General features: G+C 42.1%; 1 protein-coding gene across 2 annotated transcripts; it reads right to left on the reverse strand.

Moving 5' to 3' along the window:
• Window positions 1–1891: 1891 nt before the first annotated feature.
• On the reverse strand, window positions 1892–15469 carry dcj11 (DnaJ homolog subfamily C member 11). Of its 2 annotated transcripts, none has more exons than XM_045695169.1 (16): window positions 14817–15112; window positions 14606–14735; window positions 14358–14431; window positions 14111–14212; window positions 13892–14020; window positions 13651–13773; window positions 13404–13477; window positions 13061–13250; window positions 12869–12954; window positions 12601–12717; window positions 3783–3938; window positions 3471–3540; window positions 3224–3281; window positions 2955–3097; window positions 2534–2663; window positions 1892–2390 (listed from the first exon to the last, which is right to left on the reverse strand). In XM_045695169.1, the coding sequence occupies exons 2-16, from the start codon at window positions 14691–14693 to the stop codon at window positions 2365–2367; spliced, it is 1566 nt and encodes a 521-aa protein (XP_045551125.1). In that variant the 5' UTR covers window positions 14694–14735; window positions 14817–15112; the 3' UTR covers window positions 1892–2364.
• Window positions 15470–16187: the final 718 nt, after the last annotated feature.

Consider the following 16187-nt stretch of genomic DNA (forward strand, 5'->3'; position numbering starts at 1 on the left):
GTCATTGTCCATTTGGAAGACCCATTTGTGACCAAGCATTAACTTCCTGACTGAAGTCTTGAGATGTTGCTACAATATAGCCACATAATTTTCCGGTCTCATGAAGCCATCTATTTTGTGAAGTGCACCAGTCCCTCCTGATGCAAAGCATCCCCATAACATGATGCTGCAACCCCTAGTGCTTCACGGTTGGGATGGTGTTCTTTCGGCTAGCCTCCCCATTTTTCCTCCAAACATAACGATGGTCATTATGGCCAAACAGTTCTATTTTTGTTTCATCAGACCAGAGGACATTTCTCCAAAAAGTACTGTCTTTGTCCCCATGTGCAGTTGCAAACCGAAGTCTGGCTTTTTTATGGTGGTTTTGGAGCAGTGGCTTCTTTGCTGAGCGTCCTTTCAAGTTATGTCGATATAGGACTTGTTTTACTGTCGATATAAATACTTTTGTACCCATTTCCTCCAGCATCTTCACAAGGTCCTTTGCTGTTCTCGGATTGATTTGCACTTTTCGCACCAAAGTACGTTCGTCTCTAGGATACAGAAAGTGTCTCCTTCCTGAGCGGTATGATGGCTGCGTGGCCCCATGGTGTTTACATTTGCATACTATTGTTTGTACAGATGAACATGGTACCTTCAGGCGTTTGGAAATTGCTCCCAAGGATGAACCAGACTTGTGGTCTACAATTTTTTTCTGAGGTCTTGGCTGATTTCTTTTGATTTTCCCATGATGTCAAGCAAAGCAGCATTGCGTTTGAAGGTAGGCCTTGAAATACATCCACAGGTACACCTCCAATTGATTCAAATGTCAATTAGCCTATCAGAAGCTTCTAAAGTCATGACGTCATTTTCTAGAATTTTCCAAACTGTTTAAAGGCACAGTCAACTTAGTGCATGTAAACTTGAGTTATAAGTAAAATAATCTCTCTGCAAACAGTTGTCGGAAAAATTACTTGTCACGCACAAAGTAGATGTCCTAAACGATTTTTTCCAAAACTATAGTTTGTTAACAAGAAATTTGTGGAATAGTTGAAAAACAAGTTTTATTGACTCCATCCTAAGTGTATGTAAACCTCCGACTTCAACTGTATAAATGGCATTTCATGAACACATACACTACCGGTGAAAAGTTTTAGAACACATACTCATTCAAGGGTTTTTCTTTACTTTTACTCTTTTCTACATTGTAGAATAATAGTGAAGACAAACTATGAAATAACACATATGGAATCATATAGTAACCAACCTGTCATATAGTCATCAAGGCAAAGGATGGCTATTTGAATAATAACAAATACATTTTGATTTGTTTAACACTGTTGGTTACTGTGTTATTTCATCGTTTTGAGGGCTTCACTATTATTCTCCAATGTAGAAAATAGTAAAAATAAAGAAAAAAACAATGAATAGGTGTTCTGAAACTTTTGACCGGTAGTGTACTTTTTCTAATATATTCCCATCTTTCAAGTTACCCTAAAACTTGGGACTACAGTGAATTAGATCTAAAATGTCAACAATAAACCACTCAAGTTACATAACTGAATATAGGCCTACACCTGGTCTGTTATTTTCTGTACTTCTAAGTACAGTATGTCATGTTATCAGAGTGTGATTTTATACTGCATGAGAAGGGAGATAGTCAGCCTTGTACTATTCACTAACCGGTCAGGTACTGGACACCCAGATGTCATAGGCTTATCAATTGATCTCCTGACAGTGCAAACCATACAGAAGGTGGGTCACACTTCCAATCATCTTTGGGTTTATCTTTTGACAAATATTTGATCATTCTGTACAAATGTGCAGGCCAATAATCTTTATACTCTGGTATCATTATTTACATTTCAGAAAGCCCATTAGTTTGTTTAATAAAAAATAAAGTTAAAAAATAAACTAAATTGTGACAAAATATTGTTTCGAGCGCAATTTCCCAAATGAGTTATTGCAGCTTGAAAAATATTGACTTTAATAATATGGCATATACAGAGATGCATTCATACCTTCAAGAGGGTCACATAGTCACTGCACTGATACTACAGTGCCTGAGTCAGACATTACAAGCCATACCTGAAAGGGGAGTACTTTAAAGATGCATAGACTGAGGAATAGGCTGAGGAAAGCGAGATTATGACCATCCCATTTTTAGAGTGAATTTAGACTTGACTGAATTTCATTCAAAAGGGCAACCCCTGCTGAGTACATTTCTGACATGTCTCATCGGCATAATTAGATGGACAACATGAACATGGATATGCATGACTTTTTAGGGCACAATGAGTAACTCCGTGTCTCTACAATACGAGTCTGTCCATCCATTGTCAAAGTTTAACATTGTGTCATGCCCCATTTGGTCCAGGAAAGAGGCTCCTATGTGTCAGCATCAATCCTGTGAGCTACATGAAGTAAAAAAAAGAAATAACAAAACCAAGAACAAATCTATGAAACACATTCAATTGAAAATCTTGAATACAAATACACTGTATTTTAAGAAATGTAACTGATGTAGTTTAGCAGACACATTGATAAGGCTACCTACATTGTTTTGGTATCCTGAGTGCTTCCCCATCAGGGGAGAGAACTTGATGCATCACTCCCCGGAACTGATACAGGACTTTCAGGCTCTTCTCCTCTCCCACACAGGGGTCATAGAACCCAGGTAATCCAGTCTGGGAAAACACCACAATAACATCAGTCATCATCAGACCTGTCAACACTACTTTCTACGCCTAAGGCGGTTTATAGTTTCAAGGTGAGTTTCTGTAATCACACAATTGCAGTAGCATTAGCAGTACCATGATCAGTATCATACTCTGAAAAATGTTAATCGACAAATTACTCAACTGACATTTTGCATTCAGTCATGCAAAAAAAAGGAAAAAAAAGAGTGAATTTCTGTATTCAGACAATCAGGGCAACTGAGCTATGATAGAGTTAGTCTAGTAACTTTAGCTGTATACCTTTGTAGCCTCGGTGAGGATGAGCTTAGAGTCCTTCACCAGGCATTGCAGTGGAACAGACACATCAATGACCTTTGCCCGCTCATGCCTCCGACTGTTGTCGGTCACAAACTTGCCATACCAAGCGTTGAGGATGATGAGACCTGATCCAGGATATAACATCCTGTCAGCATGTTGAGTCAATCAACTAGTTTTAGATAAGTTTTATATATTTTCTAATGTTTTCTTATACTGATCATTCTGGTGCTGACAGAAGCCCATTTACTTACCCATTCTAGATTCCTCAGTTTCAATGATCCTGCGCACAGACTCCTGCATTAGCAAAACCTTCAGAAGAGAAGAGAGATGTCAGATCAAGTTGCTAAAATTCACACAAAAAAGGAGACCAATAGAGCATCTAGTCCTAGTGTTTTAATCATGTGTAAGAAATGTATTTGCTTGACACCAATATACATTATGTACATCTATGAGGAGAAATTGTTTCTGTATGTCTATAAGGAGACATCGTGCACTCACAGCAGATTCTGCCTCCTGCTTTTTCCTAGCAATGTCCGAGGCTGAACTCTCCCGGTGCTTCTCCAGGTCCCTATACAGTGGAGAGGAATAATGGAATAATTAGGAGAGCGTCACAAGATTTCATTGCACACAATTTGTTTACTACTACCTCTATTAGTAAAGCCAAGCTAGGAAGCTGTAAGGCCATCACACACTATCCATTATGTGTTTTAGGTAGGTTGACAGAAAGTAGTACGTACGCATTTTGAGCAATTGAAATACTGTCAGAGTGACACAGATTAACATTAACTGTAGATAAGTGGGCAGTCTTACTGTTCCTGCTGGGCACGCACGTAGGGCCTTATGATGAGTCTCTGGATAGCGAGGTAGAAGATGAGTGGTCCAACCGTAGCGTAGAACACTGCACTGGGTAGGAGCTGGTCAGTCAGATGGATGGGGAAGAAATATGTCTGGCTGGCACGGTTCAGCCTGCACAAATACAATGTATCAACAATAACCATGTTTCCATCCAAACATTTTTAAGAGAGTTAAATACCTGGATTAAAAAAAGTATCATTTTCAGTAAACTCTCTAAATGTCGCCAGAGCCAAATACGCTAGATAGGTGTGGATATTTTTGGGGTTGGTGAAATAGATCATGCAGTGGAAATGTTTTCTTGCGCATTTGGTGATAGAAAAAACAATGTCGCAGTAAACTTGACGCAGTCACCGTTAGCAATGTTGTGGGGTCCCCCCACTACAACTTGGAAAAGAATGTAGAGTTTTAGGCTACATACGAAATAAGTAATAATGAACATCACAGGGCGCTGAAAGTGCACGGTGATGAGCTTAATGCTCCTTTCCAATAAATATTGGGGGTCTTTTTGTATGCTGGTGACATGATGATCGCTGCTTGGCTGCCAATTGGCAAATGATCTTGCCGTTATCCATAATCTCATGATGTACCCTCTTCACTGGATCTGCGAACTGTTGGCTAGAGTGCAAGTACCAAGACCAGAGCAGACATATTTGCTATTTATTGCAGACATTTTGTGCCAAAACCATCGACAGAGTTGGGATGGAATGGAAACACAGCCTTTTATTAGCAAATGTATTCAAAATAAAAAACTGAAATACAACATTTACCTAAGTATTCAGACCCTTTACTCAGTACTTTGTTGAAGCACCTTTGGCAGTGATTACAGCCGCGACAGGCTTGGCACACCTGTATTTGGGGAGTTTCTCCCATTCTTCTCTGCAGATCCTCTCAAACTCTGTCAGGTTGCACAGCTATTTTCAGGTCTCTCTAGAGATGTTTGATCAGGTTCAAGTTTGGACTCTGGCTGGGCCACTCAAGGACATTCAGAGACTTGTCTCGAAGTCACTCCTGCATTATCTTAGCTGTGTGCTTAGAGTCATTGTCCTGTTGAAAGATGAACCTTTACCCCAGTCTGAGGTCCTGAGCGCTCTGGAGCAGGTTTTCATCAAGGATCTCTCTGTACTTTGCTCCGATCATCTTTCCCTCAATCCTGACAAGTCTCCCAGTACCTGAAAAACATACCCACAGTATGATGCTGCCGCCACCATGCTTCACTGTAGGGATTGTATTGGCCAGGTGATGAGCGTGCCTGGTTTCCTCCAGATGTGATACTTGGCATTAAGGCAAGAGTACAACCTTGGGTTCATCAGACCATAGAATCTTGTTTCTCATGGTCTGAGAGTCTTTTAGGTGCGTTTTGGCAAACTCCAAGTGGGCTGTCATGTGTCTTTTACTGAGGAGTGGCTTCCGTCTGGCCACTACCATAAAAGGCCTAAAGGCTCTCACATTTCCACAGAGGAACTCTGGAGCTCTGTCAGAGTGACCATTGGGTTCATGGTCACCTCCCTGACCAAGGCCCTTCTCACACGATTGCTCAGCTTGGCTGGGCCGCCAGCTCTAGGAAGAGTCCACTAGAATGGCGCCGGAGGGGATGGCTGGCTTTTTACAGGCTCCTAACCAATGTGCTGTTCTTTAATGAGTCTGATGCGAAGGATATACTGCTTTCTTGGGAACGGCCCAAATACCCGTCATTTGCGTTAAGACAGCGAAAAAGCGGGCGGAGGTCAGGGTGCCTTCTGAGAATTCGTAGGTGAGTGAGTAAACCTCCACTACCATCCGTTCTATTGGCCAACGTGCAATCATTGGAAAACAAAATGGATGACATACGATCAAGACTATCCTACCAACGGCACATTAAAATTATAATATCTTATGTTTCACTGAGTCGTGGCTGAACGACGACAATGGTGGGATTTTCCATGCATCGGCAGGACAGACAAGCTATGTCTGGTAAGATAAGGGGCGGGGCTGTGTGTCTATTTGTCATAACAGCTGGTGCGCGATGTCTAATATTAAAAGGTCTCGAGGTATTGCTCGCCTGAGGTAGAGTACCTTATGATAAACTGTAGACACTATATTATTCGCAGCTGTCTATTTACCACAAAAAAAAACGATGCTGGCACTAAGACCGCACTATAGAAGGCCATAAGCAAACAAGAAAACTGCCCATCCAGAAGCAGTGCCCCTAGTGGCCGGGGACTTTAATGCAGGCAAACTTAAATCAGTTTTACAAATCTGCATACAAAGCTCACACTCCCTTTGGCAAATCTGACCATAATTATATCCTTCTGATTTATGGTTACAAGCAAAACCTAAAGCAGGAAGTACCAGTGACTCACTCAATGCTGAAGTGGTCAGATGACGTGGATGCTACGCTACAGGACAGTCTTGCTTGCCCATACTGGAATATGTTCCCGGGATTCAGCCAACGGCATTGAGGAGTATACCAACCACCTCAGTCATCGGCTTCATCAATAAGTGCATCGACAACGTCGTCCCCACAGTGATCGAACGTACATATCCCAACCAGAAGTCATGGATTACAGGTAACATCCGCATCAAGCTATAGGCTAGAGCTGCCTCTTTCAATCCGAACACTAGGCCCTGAGACAAACCATCAAACACGCAAAGCGTCAATACAGGATTAAGATTGAATCCTACTACACCGGCTCTGACGTTCGTTGGATGCACTAGGGCCTGAAAACTATTACGGACTACAAAGGGAAAATCAGCCACAAGCTGCCCAGTGACGCGAGCCTACCAGACATGCTAAATGCCTTTTATGCTCGCTTCGAGGCAAGCAACATTGAAGCATGCATTAGAGCACCAGCTGTTCTAGACAACTGTGTGATAACACTCTCGGTAGCTGATGTGAGCAAGACCTTTAAACAGGTCAACATTAACAAGGCCGCGGGGCCAGACGGATTATCAGGAAGTTAACTCAAAACATGTGCGGACCAACTGGCAAGTGTCTTCACTGACATTTTCAACCTCTGCCTGATCGAGTCTGTAATACCTACATGTTTCAAGCAGACCACCATAGTCCCGGTGCCCAAGGAAGCGAAGGTAACTTGCCTAAATGATTACCACCCCGCAGCACTCATGTCAGTAGCCATGAAGTGCTTTGAAAGGCTGGTCATGGCTCACATCAACAGCATCATCCCGGATACCCTAGACCCACTCCAATTCACATAGATCACACATCCAATTCCAACAGATGATGGCACTCAACACTGCCCTTTCCCACTTGGACAAAAGGAACACCTGTGTGAGAATGCTGTTCATTGACAACAGCTCAGCGTTCAACATCATAGTGCCCACAAAGCTCATCACAAAGCTAAGGACCCTAGTACTAAACACCTCCCTCTGCAACTAGATCCAGGTGGTAAGGGTAGGCAACAACATGTCTGCCACGCTGATCCTCAACACTGGGGCCCCCTCCTGTACTCCCTGTTCACCCACGACTGCGTGGCCAAACACAACTAACACCATCATTAAGTTTGCTGATGACAACAGTGGTAGGCCTGGTTACCGACAATGATGAGACAGCCTATAGGGAGGTCAGAGACCTGGCAGTGTGGTGCCAGGAGAACAACCTCTCCCTCAATGTGCGCAAGACAAAGGAGCTGATCGTGGACTACAGGAAATGGCGGGCCGAACAGGCCCCCATTAACATCGACTGGGCTGTAGTGGAGCGGGTCGAGAGATTCAAGTTCCTTCGTGTCCACATCACCAACGAACTATCATGGTCCAAACACACCAGGACAGTCAAAGAGGGCATGACAACACCTTTTCCCCCTCAAGAGACTGAAAAGATTTGTCATGGGTCCCCAGATCCTCAAAAAGTTCTACAGCTGCAGCATCAAGAGCATCCTGACTGGTTGGCTTGTCACCTAAAACCCTCAAACTTTTACAGATGCACAACTGAGAGCATCCTGTCAGGCTGCATCACCGCCTGGTACGGCAACTGCACCGCCCACAACTGCAGAGCTCTCCAGAGGGTGGTGCGGTCTGCACAATGCATCACTGGGGGAAAAGGACACCTACAGCACCCAATGTCACAGGAAGGCTAAAAAGATCAAAGGACAACAACCACCCGAGCCACTAACTGTTCACCCCAAGGTCAGTACAGGTGCATTAAAACTGGGACTGAGAGACAGAAGCTGTTTTTAAATGTCAAGGCTATCAGACTGTTAAATAGCCATCACTAGCAGAGACGCTGCTGCCTACATACAGACTTGAAATAATTGGCCACTTTAATAAATGGAACACTAGTCACTTTAATGTTTACATATCTTGCATTACTCATCTCATATGTGTATACTGTATTTTATACTATTCTACTGTATCTTAGTCTGACATTACTCGTCCATATATTTATATATTCTTAATTCCTTTACTTAGATTTCTGTGTATTAAGTTGTGAAATTGTTATATATTGGTGCACTGTCGGGAACTAGAAGCACGAGCATTTCGCTTCACCCGCAATAACATCTGCTAAACGTGTATGTGACCAATACAATTTGATCTCTTTCTTTCCGAATGCACTGTATATCATGTTTTTGTTCATATTGAACTATTTATCAATGATTAAACATACCGCAAGTCCTTTCGTTTAGAAATTGTTTTAAAGTTAGTCAACGATATGACGTAGATGCACAAAGTAAGCAGCATAGTAGGTCAATTTACGCAACAACTAAGAGAGTTGGAGTAAGAGGCAAAACTTCGGCTGTTTTGTTCCCGTGGTAACCACATTGTAAGAGCGTAAAGTGAACCCATGCACATGCGCAGTGTGTGCGCGAGAGCGAAGTCTTGCATCTCGCTCGTCGCAATATCTGCAGTGCTGCCCCTGCAACGTCATTTAGCGGACTCTACCTTTAAGTACTTAGGGTGAGCAAGCAAATACTTCGCCTCCCTCCCATTTGAGTACTGTCGTAGAACTGCAAACAGCAGTAACTACACATTTGGCAGCCCTGCCCTTTACATTTATATTTTTTGTCATTTAGCAGACGCTCTTATCCAGAGCGACTTACAGTAGTGAATGCATACATTTCATTTCATGCATTTTATTTTTTGTACTGGCCCCCCGTGGGAATCGAACCCACAACCCTGGCGTTGCACACACCATGCTCTACCAACTGAGCCACAGGGAAGACGCTTCAGTTCATCTTTCAATCACCCACGTGGCTATATGCTCCTAAACACCAATGAGAACTTGCAGAACCAAGTTCTATTTTAGTGACCTGCCCACACAGACGCAAGGGAGCAGTGTGGGTGGAATGATTGAATAACATGTGTACATTTATTTTGCAACGCTCGCGCACACGACGCGTCCGGTCTGGTCAGCATGTAAGAGCTTTGCACACCTGGATTGTACAATATTAGCACATTAAAATTCTTCAAGCTCTGTCAAGTTGGTTGTTGATAATTGCTAGACAGTCATTTAAGTCTTGTCAGATTTTCAAGCCAAAACTGTAACTAGGCCACTCAGGAACATTCAATGTCGTCTTGGTAAGCAACTCCAGTGTATAGTTGGCCTTGTGTTTTAGGTTACTCTCCTCCTGAAAGGTAAATTGTGTCTCCAAGTGTCTGTTGGAAAGCAGACTGAACCAGGTTTTCCTCTAGGATTTTGCCTTTGCTTAGCTCTATTCCATTTATGTTTATCCCCAAATGATTCCCTAGTCCTTGCCGATGACAATCATACCCATAACACAATGCAGCCACCACTATGCTTAAAAATATGGTACTCAGTGATGTGTTATGTTGGATTTGCCCGAAATGTAACGCTTTGTATTCAGGACATAAAGTTACATTTCTTTGCCACGTTTTGCAGTTTTACTTTAGTGCCTTTTTGCAAACAGGATGTATGTTTTGGAAGATTTTTATTCTGTACAGGCTTCCTTTTCACTCATTTAGGTTAGTATTGTGGATTAACTATACTGAACAAAAATATAAAACGCAATGTAAAGTGTTGGTCCCAGACGTTTTCCATATGCACAAAAACCTTGTGCACAAATTTGTTTACATCCCTGTAAGTGAGCATTTGTCCTTTGCTAAGATAATCCATCCATCTGACAGGTGTTGCATATCAAGAAGATGATTAAACAGCATGATTATTAGACAGGAATCGGGATTCGTCGAACCAGGCAATGTTTTTCCACTCCTCAATTGTCCAGTGTTGGTGATCGCGTTCCCACTGGAGCCACTTCTTCTTGTTTTTAGCTGATAGGAGTGGAACCCGGTATGGTCATCCGCTGCAAAAGCACATTTGCCTGTTTGTGGCCCGCCAGTTAGCTTGCACGATTCTTGCCTTTCTCCTTCGACCTCTCATCAACGAGCTGTTTTCGCACACAGGACTGTTGCTGACAGAATGCTTTTTGATTGTCGCACCATTCTCGGTAAACCCTAGACCATGGGGTATTCAACTCTTACCCTACGAGGTCCAAAGCTTGCTGGTTCTGTTCTACCCGATTATTAATTGTACACACCTGGTGTCCGAGGTCTAATTCAGTCCGTGATTAGAGGGGAACAATGAAAAACCGCCGTGGAACTGGCTTCGAGGTCCAGAGTTGAGTTTGAGGGCCCTAGACACCCATGAATCCGACAGAGAGAAACAATATTTTCTGACTGGACATTTTGTGCTCTGTATGGCCTACATTCCTCTCTTGCGTTCTGTATATAACGTTTACTCAAATAGACTATAGCAAATAGGATAGGCAAAGTAGTCGGAATATCACTTGTGTGCTGCCTGACTCCGTTCTTTACTGCACAGCGCCAGTCAAGTTCAAATATGCTAAACCAACATCTGTCACATCAAGATGTCGTTACCATCTATGGTGGCTGTCAATCATTGTTGTTACTAAGTGAAGCTACTGCACCCTGGCTTTGTTCAACTGTGTTTTGACTGCAGTTACTATGGTTTGCCATCAGGCTCAGAGTTCAGAAAACTTTAAAGCCATTTTTCTCAGTTTTACTGTTTGCATAGTTACTGCTCTTTGCCTTTTGTGGCGGATCAATCAGAATTAGTTGGGTAACATAGATAATTAAGATGTCTTATCTGTATAATATGCTTATGTGATATACTTGTTTTTAGAATGTATCCCTTTGGACTCTGGTGTTGGCAGTTGTACTTCTTCCCTTAGCTGGGGCTCAGTCACCTGGGGCCCAGAGAGGGGAGAGGTCAGGCTTGTCTTTTACATGTCCCTGGTGCTATGCAGAATATCAGAAAGGGAAGAGGACAGGATGGAACATTGTCTTTATATGTGAATGTGTCTTTACCTATTCTTAAACCATGTGAAGGGATGGTGTGATTAATGGGGAACCAATTACTTGTCTGTGCACAAGTCACTCCCTCCTTTGACATTGGGAGGAGGTGTATGGCAGTGTATGGAACCATTGCATGTCCTCTCTGATGTTGCACTTATCCTGGGATAGTGTATGACCTAGAGGCTCACTCCCCTCAGTGAGCTTGTCCAGGAGAGGGGTCAAGAAGGGGTTTTACTTGAGATGGGAGTATCTAGAGTTGACAATTGAGTTATGCCATTGGATGAGTTGGTGTTTTTGTGCTATGAAGTACCAGGAATGAGATTAGAACCTCGTCTTAGGGACCAAACTGAACGATAATTTATAGCAAATGCTATCTGGCTACGGGATACTCCTTTCTCATAAAGTCTTCCTTTGTGAACTGTTCCTAATATCTGTGGTTTGTCATGTCGAGTAGGGGGGTGGATCTTTGCTATACAAGATCTCAGTAGCCATTGTGTTGTCACTCTCAACGGTTCATTAGAAATAGGGAATCGTTAAGTCATTGCTATTGCAAAGCTCTTATTATTAAAGATGTAGTTTAAGTATAACTCTGACTGGTGTGTGAGGTTTGTCTCTCCTCATTTGGTAATACAGAAATTAACCACCACACTTTGCAGAGTAGAAGTGACAGGTTTTGGGGATATAGAGATATCTATTATTTATTATCTAGATATCTATTATCTAAGTATTTAATATATTAATAATAATAAGTAAAAAATATTATTTTACAACTATATGTCACTAAGTTTTGTCATTGGTGTTACCACCTTGAAAATCACAAATTAAAAAGATAAGGACCTTGAGCATTCACTCCAGTGACAACCTTATCAGGGGAGGGGAATATTTGAAAGAAAATGATTAGCTAATCACACTATTTTAGCATGTAATACATTTTAGGATTCCATTGATAATTTGGTGTGTCTAAATGCAAAGTGTCATTGGTGTTACTCAATATAAATGAAAGGAAATTACATGATTAATGATATCACTTCAGTAAATTATTTTCAAAGGGTTAATGACCTTAGCTTTGAGCACCTGTGACCTCCATTTTAGAAATCCTTAATTACCTAACATGTGTCTCTGGTGTTACTACTCCTACTGGTGGCACAATGATATGATAATGGGAAAAATATTTAACGTCTTTAATCTAACATATTAGCTGATTTAGAAGGGCAAGATATACCAAATACATTTAACTAAAACAATATTTTCCAATATGCCATGCCACCACAATTCAACAACCACCCAGATGCCTTGTGCTAACAACTACTGTACTGAGATAGTTTGGTTAAAAGGAAAATGTACTAGTAAAAGGCATAAGCTGACAGAAAATGTTGTATAGAGGTGCTGTTTAAGGGCGAGTAAACTATAAAAATAAAAAGTTGCACACTAATTATGCTCCCAAACATTTAATTAGTATAGCAACCAACTTTTCGGCACACCTAGAAGAAAACTGAGCCATACTTACTTTATCTTGAGGGAGACTCCCTGAGGTACTCCTACACTGACGGTCGCCCCCAGGACACTGTGCCGACTGATCTTCCTCTCTGCACCGTACTCCACTACTGTCCCAAAAAAGCCAGATCTACAAGACAATGACAGACAGTCAGCAAGTCTTCCCATGTTGTCAGTGGCCTGACCTGATGATTTATAATAAAGGTTTCAGTTCTAAGATTCAATGGCCTTCATTTACCAAAATGAACAAAGGCTAAAATCTTATCATGAAGTGGACATACTTGATTGAGCCCTTGACCTTGGTCTGTTCATCGTCCTGGAACTTGTACTGGTAGCTCATCATCATGAAGGAGTGAGGGATCCCAAGCTGCAGAGGGCCAACAAATACAGTTAGGAGAGGAAATAGAGAATACATCCGCAACAGACAGTCCCTTCTTATACTACAATTGCTGTATATAATTATCTGTGCTGACCTGCATGGCGAATGTGAAGTGGCTGGTCTTGGTGTCCCTGACGATGCTGGTGTTCATGGAGGACTGGGTGCCCCAGCGCCATTGCAGGTAACCCATGGTGTTCTTGTCCAGGTGCCGAGCCAGCACCGTGGTGCAACCAGGCCGCACGCCCCGGGATGAGAACTGGAGTCCACACTGAGCAGTCACAAAGCTGGAGAGAAACAATGGTCATTCTACAGTATATGTCTTCAGCCTGGAGAAAAACAACTTTCACTCTACCGTATGTCTTTTCTGATTCAACTATAGCCCAAACAAAATTGGATGCAGCTTTACAGATTTCAAATGTCCTGGAATCTTGACTTACCAGCGAGCAGTGAGGTTGCGGAATATCTTCATTCCTAAGAGGGGCCCGTGTGAGTCTCCTGCCCCAAACTCTACCTGGGTAGGTACACAAATATATAACCTCTCACATTGGACTACTCAATGTAAAATAAAACACAAATGTGATAATTGTTTGTTTTATGTAGTGTGTGAGCATGTGAAAGCACTAGCTTGCAGTGTGTGTGAGTGATATGTAGGTAGAAATTGTAAATGATTAAGTGGTTTCTGACCTCCCCCCATCCCTTAGCAGAGGTGACTCTCCGTAGTGCCAGGTTAATGTTTCCTCCTCCGTTTCCGTTGTGGGTTGACAGGGAGCCAGAGAGAACAGCTGTGTCTGTGGTGGTGAGGGGGGCCTGCAGTAGGTAACAAATAACAATACTCCTGATTATCCAATGTGATGGTCCATCAGCCATACTTTTACCCACTGTGACTTTGCCCCATTTTCAAACCCATTTCAAGCTTTTCTATTACCTCTATGGATTGTGATATGTGCATCTTGTTGATCTCAACATGTGGGAAGCCCCCTCCGGGCAAATCCTTGTAATCCTCCTCATAGCGATCAAAGAGGTCTGTGGCATCTACACCCACACTGATCATCCCCTGAATGAGACACAGTCATATCAATAATTGATCATGTAATAGCAGGGTTTCAGTCATATAGTTACAAATAAATTAGCAACACACACAAACCTTGGGATTGGTCCTCTGCTGTAGCCGTCTCTCCTCCCTCTCTCTCTGCAGACGCTCAAACTCCTCTCGGATCTCTACTGGAGTTCTTTTTCTCTCCACCACCTGGAATCAGTATACCATTTGAGCCATTGCTGCCTGATGATCAGCGACACTCATTACCTTGACAATAAAAATATATAGTACTTTTCCTGCCACAGTAGCCTATGTATGTTATAAATACAAGCCAATGAGAAACTACTGGACTAACCTCCCATCCTTCAACATCCAGCCCTCTCTTGCCATAGATGTCATAGATGGCTCGTAACTGTGGGTCACTTAGGACTACAGCGAGAAACATGCAACTGATCAGTTTCAATGAAAGGTACACATGCATACAATCCTGCATACAATCCTGAGCAGAGACAATAATAGGCAAGTTGAGCTAAATGTTCAGCTGAAACAGAGCAAAATCATGATGGTAAATTACATGAAGTCCCAGTCTAGGATTCATCTTACCTTCATAAGCTTGATGCACTAGGTTAAAGAGCTGTTCTGCCTGCCTCTTTAATTCTGGGTCTCTGTGCTTGTCTGGGTGGTAGAGCATGCACAGTCGCCTGTATGATCCCTTCAGCTCCTCCTGTGTCGCCTAATGGACAAACAGAAGAAAAAGTGAGAATTTCAACTTACTTGTAAGAAAGTACTAGTTAGTTAATATGATTCCACTTACAGTTATGCAAAGTCACTAAGTTCAGTGCAGTGTTGCCTTGGCTTCCTTGACATTGCAAGTAGACATATACATCTTTACAAACAGGTTTAAAAGTGACAACACCTAAAATTAGATAATGTAATTGAGGCCTGACTATGACGGGTGGCAAGCCAAGCAGTCTTTGCTTGGCAGAAACAAACTTGCATATATTTGAAAGCTTGCCATTTTCTCGTCTACTCAGAACCAAACCTCTGGTGAGCAGTGGCTTCTTAACAGTTACTGGATTTGGTTCTAGTGGAGAGAGTTGGGATGTTTGGCTTCTGGTGCCAGTGGCAGGCAGAACCAGGGCGCATCCTCTTAAATTCTATAAATATTGCCGCCTAACATAGGTTAGGCGTTAGGCTAGCCACATTTTACAGAACAGTCCGAAATCAATGATAAGCGAGGGTCAACTGACTTAGCTAGCAAGCTTAGCTGGATAGCAAAAAGGGAAGCCGCTCAATTTGTTCCAGAAAACTTCTACAAATTAATCAAACCGACTACGAAAACACTTGTCAAAACATCCACACAAACACATCCAACAGGATCCAAACATGCACTACCTCTCTTCTGACATTAAGTAAAGAATAGTAATCGTTGTTGTCGATTTCATCGTCTTCCAAGGCCGGCGCCATGTTTACAACCTTTCATTCCCACTTCCGCTATGTCTCTGTGCAACACTACCGCTGTTGTTGCCACCTTGTGGACTGGATGTCTTTATCAAGCGCGCCTATAAACATTTTTGACAGCGTCCAAAACCAGCGCACCAGAAATATTACAAATAACTTTTAATCGCGCAAATTAGGCTATATAAATCAATTTAATCCATAATGTGCCTCAAACGGGTGTTTTAGAACATGTCATATAGTTCAATAATAATATAGTGCCTAGTCCTAAGGGAAGATGTTCAGTAAAACGTCGCAACAAAAAATACATTTATTGCTATTTTTGTAGGTTATTTGGCAACTGTTAATAAATAATTGGGTAGGCTTAATGGGCGCAATGCATCTCTCTTAGCTTGCTTTACAGGTCAGATTTGTGAAAACTCACACTTTGAGTCTGTCTGTCCTTGTTACAATGTTACACAGTTGTTAAATTACTCATCCATTACGTGATTCCGTGGGATAATACACTTGATTACAGCTAAATTAAATAATTGGGTAAAGAAAAATATATACCATATTTAGTGCATTGTGCACATTATGCTTTTTCATTCCTTTTTATATATTTTTTCGGAATAAAGATTTAATGCCTGTCTTGTACTTCTGAATAGTGACTGAAGGACTTTTTCTCAGTGGTATTTGCTCCGTTTGCGATACTGCTGTGCAAGCGTGTAGATAGGGCGCTGCTCTG

This window comes from Salmo salar, chromosome ssa15 (assembly GCF_905237065.1).
Source record: "Salmo salar chromosome ssa15, Ssal_v3.1, whole genome shotgun sequence".
Classification (NCBI taxonomy): Eukaryota; Metazoa; Chordata; class Actinopteri; order Salmoniformes; family Salmonidae; genus Salmo; species Salmo salar.

What these genes read in the sequence shown, in the direction of transcription:
- dcj11 (XM_045695169.1), bottom strand. Translation starts at nt 14,693, where the DNA reads ATGCTCTACCACCCAGACAAGCACAGAGACCCAGAATTAAAGAGGCAG. An exon ending in AGCAGAGGACCAATCCCAAG is followed by an intron (nt 14,021 to 14,110) that starts GTTTGTGTGTGT and finishes TGTCTCATTCAG; the next exon opens with GGGATGATCAGTGTGGGTGT. An exon ending in ACTCAGGATACCAAAACAAT is followed by an intron (nt 2,391 to 2,533) that starts GTAGGTAGCCTT and finishes TACTTCATGTAG; the next exon opens with CTCACAGGATTGATGCTGAC.